The sequence below is a fragment of the Rhagoletis zephyria genome, unplaced genomic scaffold, assembly GCF_001687245.7.
Source record: "Rhagoletis zephyria isolate East Lansing unplaced genomic scaffold, Rhagoletis_zephyria_1.1 Rzeph_scaffold_02145, whole genome shotgun sequence".
Taxonomy (NCBI): domain Eukaryota; kingdom Metazoa; phylum Arthropoda; class Insecta; order Diptera; family Tephritidae; genus Rhagoletis; species Rhagoletis zephyria.
This window is the reverse complement of record NW_016159229.1, coordinates 41,938-56,027: the sequence shown is the minus strand read 5'-3', so window position 1 is coordinate 56,027 and position 14,090 is coordinate 41,938. Positions and strand designations below refer to the sequence as shown.

The 14,090-nt window shown below is 40.5% G+C and overlaps 1 protein-coding gene across 1 annotated transcript; it reads left to right on the top strand.

Moving 5' to 3' along the window:
- The first annotated feature begins 9,675 nt into the window (after window positions 1-9,675).
- Iris (iris) lies at window positions 9,676-14,084 on the top strand. Its single transcript, XM_017620408.1, has 2 exons — window positions 9,676-9,725; window positions 10,240-14,084. The coding sequence occupies exon 2, from the start codon at window positions 10,398-10,400 to the stop codon at window positions 13,815-13,817; it is 3,420 nt and encodes a 1,139-aa protein (XP_017475897.1). The 5' UTR covers window positions 9,676-9,725; window positions 10,240-10,397; the 3' UTR covers window positions 13,818-14,084.
- Window positions 14,085-14,090: the final 6 nt, after the last annotated feature.

Below are 14,090 nucleotides of genomic sequence, written 5' to 3'. Positions count from 1 at the left end.
TTTTTCGATTATTTATCGAAGTGGAAGTCATATTTTATCATCTTTAATACGCCATTTCGGATTTATTGTTAATTGCCTGGCCAAAGCAAAATAAGAATGAAAGTTAAAGGTTGTAAATGAAAAGAAAATGAAGGAAAAATGTTTTGGTTGTCGGTCAGAACATGGTATTAATGCAAACACTTGGAAATTGAATTTTGGTTTCACAAATTTGATTTTAAGTACATCGATTGAAAATACATCAACAGGCCATTCACTTTTCCTTAAAAGCACCAAGTAAATGCAGGCAACATGTAAACACAATACAGCTGATATGCACTTTGACACTTTATCTACTTTTACTCGGAGAAAATNTCGGGCTGTTTCGGGCAGGAAGAAGAATACACTTACGATCGAATACGCTCGAATTTTCGCTCTCTATTACCCATTTTGTTGAGTNCNGGCATGATTTCTGGGCTATTTTGGGCACACGCGGGATCTCGCATTGCGTACGGGAAAGAAACTACTTAAATATAATTAATCGATTATCGATTCACAACAACAAAGTCATCAGAAGATTTTTGCGAAAAGTTACCTTGCCATACTTATTTACTACTTAACAAGAATTTTAGCAAAATGTTGCTGATTTTGGTTAAATAAATCATTTATTTCAAAGAAATTTTTATTTATTATTTTTGTAAATTTCTGGAAACCGATTGAAACCTGTGATTGAAATGGTTTCGGTATCGTTCCTTTTCAGGTCAAGATAACGGTTACGGTTTCGGTTTCGGTTTTGAAAAACGAAACGGTTTTAAACGGTTACGGTTTCGGTTTGGGTTTCGGTTTCATTCCTTGGTTTGATATGCCTAAGAAATTAATTCAAAAAAAAATATCAATCCTTTTATGGGCATATCGCCGGGTCGTTACATACCAGATTTTAATATAAAAATCCATCTAAGATTTAACTGTCATCGGTGATGTTAATTCTGACCTTGTATCACGCTTGACAGAAGAATTTACTTTTACATTGCAAAGTCGGAATTAACACCAGTGACGACAAATAAGACCCAGATGGGTTCTAACATCACAAAGTTGCAGATAGAGGCTACTAAATATAAGCCCTCGATATTAGGCTTGTTCCACAAGCTACTTGTAGAAAAACTCGAGCAAAGTTCAAACTGTGACCGTATATCAAAGAAACTCTAAAACTTACTTGTGGAACGGTGCGTTCGTATATAAACGTATACCCTTATTATTGACAATATACAATACGAACATCCATATATACTTCATGGCGTACTTGGACCAAGATGCCAGGAAAGTCTGCCAATGGGCTTGTACCCAACCATATTCTGGGCGGAGGTCTTCACAATTGAAGTCTGTGTCCGCGAATTTTATCGTAGAAGGCAAATGAGGCCAGAATAAATATTATGTCAGATATTCACGAAGCGTTAGAAGCGTTAGAGTCCGTTAAAACGGCACCAAGTCTTGTGAACTCTTGAGCCACCTTGGAGCCCACAATAGCATACCGCTGTGGGGGGTTCAGGGACATGAATGGTTTGATGGCAACGAAAGGGCTGACTGTCTTGCAAAGAGTGGAGCCCAAATGCATTTGCATAGTTCCGAGCCTTTTTGCGGTACATCTAAAGGATACACTGCAGACCTACTTAGGAGTTAGCTGGGAATTGCTGCACACTGGCGGAAGTCGAAGCGAATAAGACAATCAAAGAGATTCATAAATTTTAAGGAGGAACTCCGAAAGATACCTTGAACTTTAAAATCTTACTGGCTACCTGAGAGCACACTGCAAGTTAACGTACCGATTGAATTAAAGGTTCTTTCTCTAGAGACTGACTGTAGGTTTTGTGGGCCGGTGAAGGAAATCCCAGAGTATATTCAGTGTTCCTGTCCACGAAGCAAGAATAGTAGATTGATGCCCCTTGGGGAAGGATTGTCTTCTCCATTTAAAATTTGGAACATGGCATCATCCAAAGTGCTGAACATTTTAAATAGCGTAATATTGGAGCGATTACAATTAGGATTTAGCAAAATATATCTTCTTAGGTCTCAACGCGGGTATCTCCGACGTAATAATAATAATATAGCTACTTGACACGAATAAAGACGCTTGGGTGTTTTGACGGCGAAAAAGGATGCGTGAAAAATATTTGCGAAAAAAGACGCGTAAACATGGATTCAACAACATTCCGGAAAAACTCTTTGGGGAATTCGTATACTCGCAAACATAGTTGACCGAGAAAATAAGTTTTCTTCGTCTTTCTTCCCCGTCAAAGAGGTTAATGCGTCTTTCTTTGCCCTCGCCTATGTTAAGAGTTCTTTTTCGCCGACATTTTTTTACGCGTCTTCTTTCGCTGTATCTAATGACGATATGTATGTATGTACAGTAAAATAAACCGTTATACACAGCTAATATGTTTTTATTGTACTGTGCTGTGTTTTAGTTTTACTAAATGTCATGTTAGCTATGTTTTTAATAAATTTGACATTGAAAAAAAAAATTAAAACTGAAAAACATGTTTGGTAGGTTTTGGTTGGTTATGGTAGGAAAAAACATGTGTCTGTGGCAACGCTGACTGAATATTAAAAGTAATTTTAAATTGAAAAATATAGAATTCTTTGACTATTTAAACACTGAAGATGGAAATGATCTCATTATTGCTATTCAAAAATGCCGTAAATATAATGACGTGTCATGTTAAAATGAATAAACCTTTTCTTATGAACTATATTTTATTTATATACCAAAATATTGTTAAAAACAACTACTCTGGCGTTTTGAAGTATTAATTGATACTTACATTCATAATTTTGCTTTGAATAAAAATGTTCTGAAAAGTACTGATTTTTTTACCATGAATAAGTCTAATGTACTGATTTCGCGCATAAAAAATCTGGCAACCTTACTTGCAAAGTTTGGGATGTTGAAAGGCGAAGAGGACTTGGGGAAGAAGTTGAAAATGAAATTTTTGGGGAATTTACATGAGGCGAGAGCGAGAAGATGTCTTCCAATCAGAAAGTGCCCTGGAGTGAGCGGCTCCAGGTCTGAGGGTTCGTTTGAAGAGGGACTTAATGGCCGCGAGTTGAGTCAAGACGCAATTCGGCATAAAAGAGTGCTGAACTCTTCGAACGTATATTTATGGTCGGATGCGACATTTTTAAAATGGGGTTTAAAACTCTTCACCCTGCCTCCCACAAACCCCCCATGTGAGGAGCTGCAGCGGGTATGAAATGCAACTTAGAGCTTGGTGGTTGTATTTCGATAGGGTACTATTGCGAGTGTCAGCTAAGAAAGCTTTAAATTCAGTTTTTAAAGATCGAGATGCTCCGACAAAATTAGTTCTATTGTCGGAGTTAACATTTTTTGGACACCCTCGTCTAGCAATGAATCTCGCGAAAGCTGCTAGAAAGGAAGCGGTACTCAAGTCACTGGTGGCTTCGAGGTGTATAGCCTTTGTCGAGAAGCAGACAAACAAACAAACGTATCCTTTTGAGATGCGACATCCTCTGCCCCGGTATGACTTGATGTTGAAAGGTCCGGAAAAATCCACACCGGTATTTGTGTATGCTCGCGAAAAAGTGGTACATTCTTCTGGAAGGATTCCCATAAGTTGGGTTTGCGACCTTTTATTGTGGATCGTACAGATCTTACAATTGTGTATGATGGACCGTATCATGTCTTTCACCCTCGGAATCCAATACTGCGCTCGGATGTGACGCAACATCAAGTGGTTTTCTCCGTGTAAGGAAACTTGATGGACAAACTAGACGAAGAGACGGGAGAACCTGCAACTATAGGGAAGAATGATAGGATGGCGTTGATTGTAGGACAAGTCGCGAGATGCGCCAAGACAACCACCCGCCCTCATAATGTCGTCTTTGTCGATGAACGGGTTAAGAGGCAGGACTTCACTTTTTCCGTCGATGGATTTTCCTAACTTTAACCGTATATATTTTTCGTTGTAATATTGCTTTTGGCAAACTTATATTAAGCGTTTAGTCGTTGCCTTAACTTCGTCGGCCGAAATTGAGCAAGACTCAGCCTTAAATGAAGATTTTGTTTTTGGATGTGTTCTTTGAGAAAATCTCACGGTATAATATATAACTCTCAAAGCCCGTGAAAAATCAGAAAATCTATCGAGAATGTCGTTACAGTCGTTTATCTTTGTTATTGCATGAACATGCACCCTTTTTTCTTCAATGGTTGTGCGTAGTCCAATTCTTGTGCTGGCCATTTTGAATTGTCTTCTTGTAACTAAGGAGGACCTTGCCACCACAAGAAGTTGTTGATGAGTTCGTTGGCCGTCAGTCCCCTGCTAGCCAGATCTGCCGAGTTAGACGTCGAGTCCACGTGACGCCAATTTTTGCTTTCTGCCTTCTCTACTATTTTTGTTATTCTGTGAGTGTTTGCGGCCTACTCTACATGGTTTCCACCGATGCGGCTTTTTGGCCGATGAGAAGGGTACGGGATATGGCAGATGCAAGTGGGACGCTGGATTTGTCTGGTGCGACCCAAGTATTCTTCGAGCTTGCTTCTCGTCTGTCGACTACGCTGGAGCGATTCCGGTACGTATGGCCAGTTTTTAGTGGATGGATCCAGGGCACACGAAGATCCACCGGGCTTTTAACAGCTGGAGTGGGAGCCCTTTTCAATAAAACTGCACTTGGTAAGAGTTGATAACTTCACGTTATAAATTCAGGTTTATTCTCTTTTTTTCGTGAAAGTTAGTATATATTCACAGGCTTTCGCTTATATGCATAAATTCACAAGAGTTCAGTAATTATATAGAAGTTAAAAATCTATGGCGTTTATATTTTGCGAAAATTCACGCGGTTTTTAACCGAGACAAGAGCGATGCAGTCGCAACCAAAAAATTATATGTATAAAAAATGTACGTCAGTGCTACTCGCTACTTTTGCTCGTAGCTTTCATTTGCTTACAAAGTGCTGACTTAGGGCTTCCAACTATGGCGGACATTGTGTACAATTTAAATGAGGTACAAATAATTCAGAATGAGTACAAAAATTCAGCTTCCAAAGTTTACATATATATGTAGTTAATATGTACTTCTATCTCTATACCATCTTCTGCATATGTGTGAAAATGACGTTGGACGCCTATAACGCTGCTCGTTTCAACATCGTGGCCGCCCTAGGCGCGTTCAGCGGCTAGAGCCTCTTTCAGCTCTTTCAGCGTTAGTATGGCATCCTGGACCAAAAGCTCGGTCACCTTTCCTCGATAGGTGGCGGTCTGCAGCCCCTGAGTAGTGTGGCGAACGGCTCGGCGAGGGACTATGGGTGGCGGGAGCGGCTGTCTGGCGGTATGACGAGCGGTTGATCGTACAATTCTGCTAGCTTGTCGACGTGGTGGCGTAGATGACCGGGAAGATGAAGACATCTGGCTAGAGCGATGTGGTCCGGAGGATGACGAGCGGCGATGCAGGAGCGAGTGGTGTCGTAGACCGCAAAACTTGTGTACGCGTGCGAGTATCCACCTTTGTTGCGGCAACGCGTGATGCCGGGTACAAATACGGCATCGTTGGTAGTTTCCGGCTGGTTCAGTGGACTTGCGCTACTCGTTTTCCTCGTTGGTGGTGGCAGCAATCTCCGACCGGAGCAATCTTCGCGGTGCAGGCTGCGGTGCGTGATCTATAGCGATCTGCAAAGGTGGGTTTACGGGGGACTGTAGTGATGAGAGTATTAGATTTTATTGATATGAGTGTAGTTTGGTGTGTGCCGATCGTACTCCAAGGGGTGCATTATAGCGGTGGAGGAGCGGTCTGAATGGGAAGAGGGATTTCAATGGTAGCAAGAAGGTAGGTCAGTATTATTTTGATGGTTGTTCGGGGTCTGCGAGCGGGGGAGATTTCCCTCAGTGGGAAGGAAGCATAGCTTCGCAAGTGGTCGTGTGAGAATACCAGTCTGAGTGCGAGCGTCTACGACACGTATATGCCCATCCGGCCCGGGATACGCCTTTTCTATGCGTCCTAGACCCCACTCCGTGGGTGGAAGGGTATCGTCATGTATGAGAACGCACTCGCCGACCTTGGTGTCTATTTGTGGATTTTTCCATCTGTGTCTTTTTTTGGAGGTCTTTCAGGTAGTCCTCCTTCCAACGTCTGCTGAAGTGATGACGCAGACTTTTTACCTTTTCTCACCGATTGGTCAAAGACAGATCTTCATGGTTCACCTCAGGAATGGCCAGAAGAGGAGCACCTCTGAGGAAATGGCCGGGTGTGAGAGCGGTGAACTCGTAAGGGCCTTGCGATAGTGGCGAGATAGGTCGGGAATTTAATACTGCTTCTATTCTTACCAAGAGGGTGATGAATTCTTCAAAGGTGAATTTGTATGGTCCAGCAATCCTTTTGGAATGCAGTTTAAAACTTTTGACCGCGGATTCCCACAAACCACCCATGTGGGGAGCACCGGGGGGAATGAATTTCCAATTGATGCCTTCAGGTGAGTACTTGTTAATGACTTCTTAGGACACTTCAGTGAGAAATGCGGTGAACTCATTTTCGGTGGCTCTCTTGGCACCTATGGATGTTTTGCCGTTATCACTCATCATTTTTGCGGGGTATCCACGACGTCCAACGAAGCGAGCAAATGCTGCGAGAAACGCATTGGTTGTGAGGTCTGAGCACAGCTCAAGGTGAACAGCTTTTGTAGAGAAGCACACAAAGACGGCCACGTAGCCCTTTACTAAGGTGTTGGATCTTAGCAAAGAGGCCTTTATTTGAAAAGGCCCCGAAAAAACAACACCGGTGGTGGTAAAAGGCGGAGCATAGGTGCATCGTTCCGGAGGCAAGGCTGCCATAATTTGCGAGCGGATTTGCTGCTTATGGAGAGTGCAGATTTTGCATTGATATATACATTTTTGATGAGGGGTTTCAGCCGTGGGATGTAGAATTCCTGCCTAATACATTGCTGCATGAGACGCGTTTCTGCGTGAAGCAGTAGTTCGTGCAGAAATCGCACGTAAAGAGCTGCGAGTCGCTCGAACGCGACCATTGACTCTGAGCAAGTCATTTTTGTCCAAAAATGGGTTGAGGGTACGCAAGGAGCTTCGTTTGTAAATGACCATGGAATTTAGTAAACGTCCCTTTTCGCTAGGGAAGTAGCGAGACTGCGTTAAGGCTATAAGACGGTTTTTTGTACTGCGGAGGTCTTCGTGGGTTAGCGAACTGGGATTAGTGGGCATGTTATGCCTGGCTCGATCTTTTAATAGGTCTATAAACCTGAAAACATACGCCATGACCTTAAGAGCACGGGGAAACGACGAGAATCGGTCTAGGGCGTCGATATCTTCTGCGGTGCGGTTGGCTACGAAGGTCTTCCAGGCGTGAGGCGGCTTTACGAGCCATGCCAGAACAATTTCGGAGTCCGACCAGAGGTTGAGCTTATTTGGTGAGAGATTAAGGTGAGATTGGACGACTGCTACAAGTTTTGCTAAAAGGAGAGCTCCACACAGTTCTAGCAGTGGTAAACTTGTTGTCTTGAGAGGGGCCACCTTTCCTTTGGCTACTAGAAGGTGAGAGGAGACACGAGTATCGTGTATGGTGCGGACATAAATAGTGGCACAATAAGCCTTTTCCGAGGCGTCGCAGAAGCCATGCAGTTCTGACTGTTAATCTGGCATATAATCTACCCAGCGAGGTATTTGGATAGTGGAGATTGCCTGTAGATTTTTGGCAAATTGGTTTCATTTGATAAGACGGAGGGGTTTTACCTGCTCATCCCAATCGGTGCCATCTAGCCAAAGCTCTTGTAGAAGAATTTTTGCCTGAATCATTACCGGCGCAAGCCATCCTGCGGGGTCAAAAAGTTTTTCGACAGAGGAGAGAATTCGCCGCTTCGTACTTGCGGAGGAAGCCGGGATGGAATCAATCGTATAAGAGAACGTATCAGTGAGAGCGTTCCATTGAATTCCGAGAGTTTTCGTGGCACTTGCTTTCTCAAACTCGAGGAAATTTGTATCAAGCAAGTCCTCTTTATTTATACTTCTGAGGATTTCGGGATGGTTAGCGGTAATTTTCTTCAAAGGGAAGCCTGCCGAGTTAAGAGCTTGAATGACTTGGGCGAGAGATTCGGTAGCTGTGAGTAGGTCATGGCTGCCAGAAAGAATGTCGTCTACGTATGTTTCGTTTTTCAGTATGGGTACAGCCATGGGAAATGTAGTTTCTACGTCTTGGGAGAGCTGGTGAAGGGTACGAATGGCGAGATAGGGCGCACAGTTGACACCAAATGTGACCATTTTCAACTTATAGTCTCGAATGGGGCTATTTTGGGTGGAACGAAATAGTATTCTCTGGAAATCTTGGTCGTCTTCGTGCAACAGTATTTGTCGATACATTTTTTCGACATCACCATTGAATACAAATTTATAAGTTCGCCATTTGAGAATGAGGAGCAGAAGGTCAGGCTGGAGAGTTGGTCAGGTATATAAGATGTCATTAAGAGAGTACCCAGAGCCAGAAGTCTTCGACTCATTGAAGACAACTCTTACCTTGGTCGTTCGTTTCTCGGGTTTAACCACCGCGTGGTGAGGGAGGTAGAACGACCGGTAATTGCCTTCTGAGGACATTTCATAAGAATCAGTTTCTGCCATATGTTTGAGTGTTACGTATTCCTCCAAGACGTTATCATACAGAGTTTTAAGGTCACCTTTTTTGAGAAGACTTCTCTCCATGCTGAGAAATTGTTGTAAAGCGGAGGAGCGAGAATGGCCTAGGGCGATTTCAGTGGGAAAACTCGGCTTGAATGGAAGGCGTACCATATAGCGACCATCGACTGTGCGCGTGGTTGTGGCTTTATAGAACTTTTCACACACTTCGTGTTCGGGGGTAGTGAATATGGGGTTCGGAACTTCCTCTATTTCCCAGAACCTTCATAGTTGGGAGTTGAGAGGTTCGTTTGAGGTCTCCTCTACTTGAGTCGAGAAAGATCCTATTTGTTGGAGAATTTTACCACTCAGAATCCAGCCAAATATTGTATTTTAGGCTAACAGATTTTCAGATAGTTTTTCTATGCCTTCGAGTATAATCTGCGGGATGAGATCGCTACCAATTACTAGGTCTATCTGATTTGGGGAGTGACAGTTTGCGTCTGCTAGCGTTAAGAGAGACCATTTATTTCTTTGCTGATGACTTAGCTGGAACCTAGGGAGAATTTTTGTTAATTGGGGCAAAACGATTGCTTGGGCACTTATTTTTGTTGTCAAATCAGTAGATACTAGGACTAAAGAGCATATTTTGTTAGAGGTCTGGATTACTCTTCCTCCCATGCCTGAAATTTCAAAGCTCGAGCTTTGACATGGTAGCCCTAGTGTTGAATCTTGTATTTATTCATCTACATATATACAAACAGATGTGCTATGCATATTGTGTATGTAACTAAAATCATTCAAGTGTTTGTCTGGAAGAGCGCAAAGGTCACAGTATATGGACTTTGCATCTGAAGTAATCTTGTACTTACACACACGCACTTGACATTTTATGTTATGTACATAAACGCATAGCCGTAGATTATGCACCCAAGCAATACTGCGATAGTTATCAGTAACAAATAGAAATGTAAATACATATATATATATAAAGAAATATACACATACATAAACATACATACATGTAACCTAGAATTAAGAATTGTATTATAAATAAACGCTCCACAGAATGTGGAGTCAGTTACATTTTACCGCAGTGGGAAGCATTTCGCGAGAGTTTTGGCCGTTCACTATAACCGACACCTTAGTTATAAAATGTCAAGGAATAAAAGACGTAAAACCTACCAAAAGAAATCTTCTTTCTGAAATTTCAAAATTATTTGACCCATTAGGCTTAATAAACCCAATTATTGTTTCTGCAAAAATATTGTTGCAACAATTATGGAAATTAAAAATAGACTGGGATCAAACTTTACCAGCAGAAATCATTAAAACTTGGAATTATATAAGAACTGATTTTAATTCACTGAATAATATAAAAATACCGAGATATTTGATGAGTAAAAAAGCAGAGACAATGGAAATTCATGGATTCTGTGATGCCTCAATGAAAGCTTATGGCGCGGTAGTATACGTAAGGTCAATCAGTAATGAAGGAAAGGTGGCATCACGCTTAGCAGCAGGTAAATCGCGAGTTGCACCAATCAAGGTAGTTACATTACCGAGATTAGAATTATGTGCAGCAGTTTTACTTACTGATCTAGTAAAACAAGTTCTAATAAGCTTGAAACACAATTTTAATAAAATTCTTTATTACACAGACTCAACCATCGTACTGAGCTGGCTAAATTTGGACCCAGCTACTCTTAAAATCTTCGTAGCCAACAGAGTAAGCCACATTCAATCCTACAGCAACATCGAGGATTGGAATCACGTAAGATCGGAAGAGAATCCTGCCGACATGCTATCCAGAGGAATGTCGGGTAAGGAGTTAATTGATAATAAATTTTGGTTTTCTGGTCCGCATTTTTTAGAACAAAAGAAAATTGAAATTGAAAACTTTAAGGTAGACAAAAATGATGGTATTCCAGAATTAAAAAGTATAAAAAAAGTGGGGGTACTAATAAACAAAGATTCCCTGTGGGACAAAATAAATCATAAAAGTGACTTCAATTACCTTCAGAATGTAATTGCTCAGATTTACAAATTTACTCAACTCTGCAAGAAAACAGAGTTGCTTTCCTGGGGAGAATATAGAAAAATAGCCTTGAATGTAATTATTAAAAATGTCCAAGGTAAACATTTTAAGGAGGAAATAAAAAGTTTACAAAAGGGTAAAGTAGTAACCTCAAATTCAAAATTATCCACACTGTCTCCTTTCCTAGATAATGACGGATTAATAAGAGTAGGAGGTAGAATAGAAAACAGCAAGCTGTCCTTTGAAGCAAAGCATCCGTTTCTACTTCCGTATGGAGACAAATATGTAGAACTGATGATAAAAGGCCTTCACATTAAACATTTACATGTAGGACCTCAGGGATTACTAGCAATTATAAGGCAAAAATACTGGCCATTGCGTGGTAAACAATTGACCACAAAAATAGTAAGGCTGTGCTACAGATGTTTTAAGGTTGAACCAAGGGCACTACACCAATTGATGGGAAATTTACCAGAAGACAGGGTAATTAAAACTAGGCCATTTTTAAATGTAGGAATTGACTTCCTAGGCCCAATACATATTCACCATAAAATTAGAGGGAAAAGGTTCGACAAATCTTATATATGTGTATTTGTTTGTTTTGCAACAAAAGCAGTACATTTGGAAGTCGCATCGGACCTTAGCTCTGCAGCATTTTTAGGTGCCTTGAAGCGTTTTGTAGCCAGGCGAAGTTGCCCTATAAAAATATATTCTGATAACGGCACCAATTTCATTGGAGCAGCAAATAGTCTAAACGAAATTTACAAAATGTTTAAAAATAAAACTCATACCGAGGAATTAGAAAGGTTTTGTGGAGAAAGGCAGATTAAATGGATAAATATACCAGCTAAATCGCCACACATGGGCGGATTATGGGAAGCCGCGGTGAAAAGCGTGAAAAAGCACTTCTTTAGAGTAACCGAAGGCACAATGACATTCGAAGAGTTAAATACCCTGATGGCACAAATCGAGGCAATACTGAATTCAAGACCTTTAATTCCTTGCTCTAATGACCCAAATGACCTGAACATTATAACTCCTGGACATTTCATAATAGGAGAACCAATGGTAACAATTGTTGACAACTGTGACAACAAATGTTATCAAGGGCTGAGGGACCACTGGAAGGCAGTGGAAAAGAATAGTCTAGAATTTTGGAAAATATGGTCTAATGAATACCTAAACGAGTTACAAAGAAGGTATAAATGGAAAAACCCCGCGGAAAATATTATAACTGACACTCTTGTACTTCTGAAAGAAGACAATGTCCCTCCAATGAATTGGAGGAGGGGAAGAGTAGAGAAAGTAATTCTCGGAAAGGACGGAAGGTGTAGAATGGTAGAAGTACGGACCAGTAATGGCGTGTCGACGAGAGCGATACACAATATTTGTCCGTTTCCTACAGAAGAAAAAGATGTAGCAGAAAAAAAATATACTTTAAAGAAAGATTACACAAAAAATCAAAATAGGAAGCCAAACAAAATAAAAAATAAAAATTGTTTATTGACTATACTCACATTCTTGTTAATTTTGCCCAGTATTAACTCAGAAAATGTACTAATAGAGAGATTTAGAGATAAGTCAGGTATTTTATTCGAGCCAAGGGGAACAATCGGGTTGACGAAGACAGCCTGGAACGTAATAGTATATGTCAACCTGGAGGATTATCGGCAGTACAAACACACCGTTGACGCGGCTATGGAGGAGTTGGAAAAAATAAAGAATTCCACAACTGACGACTTCTATCACTCAGAACCCATCCGGGAATTAGAGGTTAAATACACAAGGATACCGAGGAAACATCAGATAATAATCCTAAATAAATCAGTGAAGAGGCAGAGACTGCAAAGATCAGCACCGTTGTCCTTTATTGGAAGCATGATGCACGCTTTATATGGGGTATTAGATGAAGATCACGCTGAGGAGCTATCGCAGAAAATCGAAAAAAGCTACCAAAATGAAAAATATTTAGCTGAGCTTTACCTAAATCAATCATCGATTCAAGACAGGACCGTGGATGTAATGAAACAAGAAAACGAAGTGATTTGGAAAAATTTTAAATTCCTTAACAATTCCATTCGCACGTTTAAAAACGCAATAAACAAGAACATATATCAAGAAACAACTATGAGCGTGATAACTACTGCATTAATTGCTATCTCGTCCTTTGAAGAGCTGCAGCAAGATATTATTGGAATGATTTGGAGTTCCAAAGGAAATTTTCTTGAAAATGTATTACCGCTACATAAATTTCAAGAGCAGATAACGTTGATTAAAACTCAATTAAATCAACATTTGATGCTTCCAGAAACGGACCCAATTGAGCTGGCGAAAATAGCAAGAACAAGCACTAGAACGACAGAAAAAACGCTAATATTCAACATTAGAATTCCGCTATTGAACAAAGAAAGCCTGCAACTGTATTCAGTATTGACATACCCAGTAAGCCATTCTGAATATTTCGTGAATATTCTAACTGCGTTTAAGTACATTATTATCGACGATAGAAAATCGATGTACTATGGGTTAGCAGATAGTAGTTTCGATCATTGCGAGAAAATGGCGAAACTGATATTATGTCCGCAAATACATCCTATGTACAATACAGGAAAGGATGCCGAGTGTGAAGTACAGCTATTCACAAACCAAAGAGAAGTTGCTAAAACCTGCATACTGAATGTTCTGCCACGAAAAGATTATTGGAGTCAAATGCATTCCGAAAACACATGGTTGTTTTCAATAGCTAATGAAGTTTCAGCTGAAGTTACGTGCCATGGCCAGAGATCAAATGTTAATATAAATGGCCAAGGGATTTTACGTTTGAAACCAAATTGCTTCTTGAGGACTGCGAACATAAATATATGGGTATACGAAACGTACACATCAAATGCAACCTATTTCATACCAAACGTTAATTTATCTCAACAACTACCAGGTTTTGAGAAACTGCAAATAAGAGGAGAAATGGAGTCCTTTAAAATAGAAAATATCCCAAGATCGCGAGGAGTAATGGGATTCCCAGTCGACTTTGAATTCCATCACTTGATGCACTACACTTCGAGCAACCTATCTTGGATCGTAATTGCCGTCGTTATTGTAGCTGCTATAATCATCGCCAAAAAGCTGTGGCGAATATCATCAACGCGTATACCCAACATGATTGTTCTCCCGCGCATAACTTAGATATTTTTTAGTTTAACGTAAGTAAATGAATATGTATTAAAAACTCCTACTTCCCGCTTTAGTTGTACGAGATTAAAACATATACATACATATGAACTTCTTTCAACCACAAAATACATTTGTTTACCTTTTAAAATTTTTTTTGCATTCGATCCTTTTTCGAGACATCTTAAGTTAACTTATCAGATAAGCAATGCGTTTTGGTTTGTTACTAATTAAATAATTTTCTGAAATTCATTGTTGAAAGACTGAAGCCTTTCAACGCGGGCAGTA

Coding starts and splice junctions, on each gene's coding strand:
- Iris (XM_017620408.1), top strand. CDS start 10,398: ATGCTATCCAGAGGAATGTCGGGTAAGGAGTTAATTGATAATAAATTT.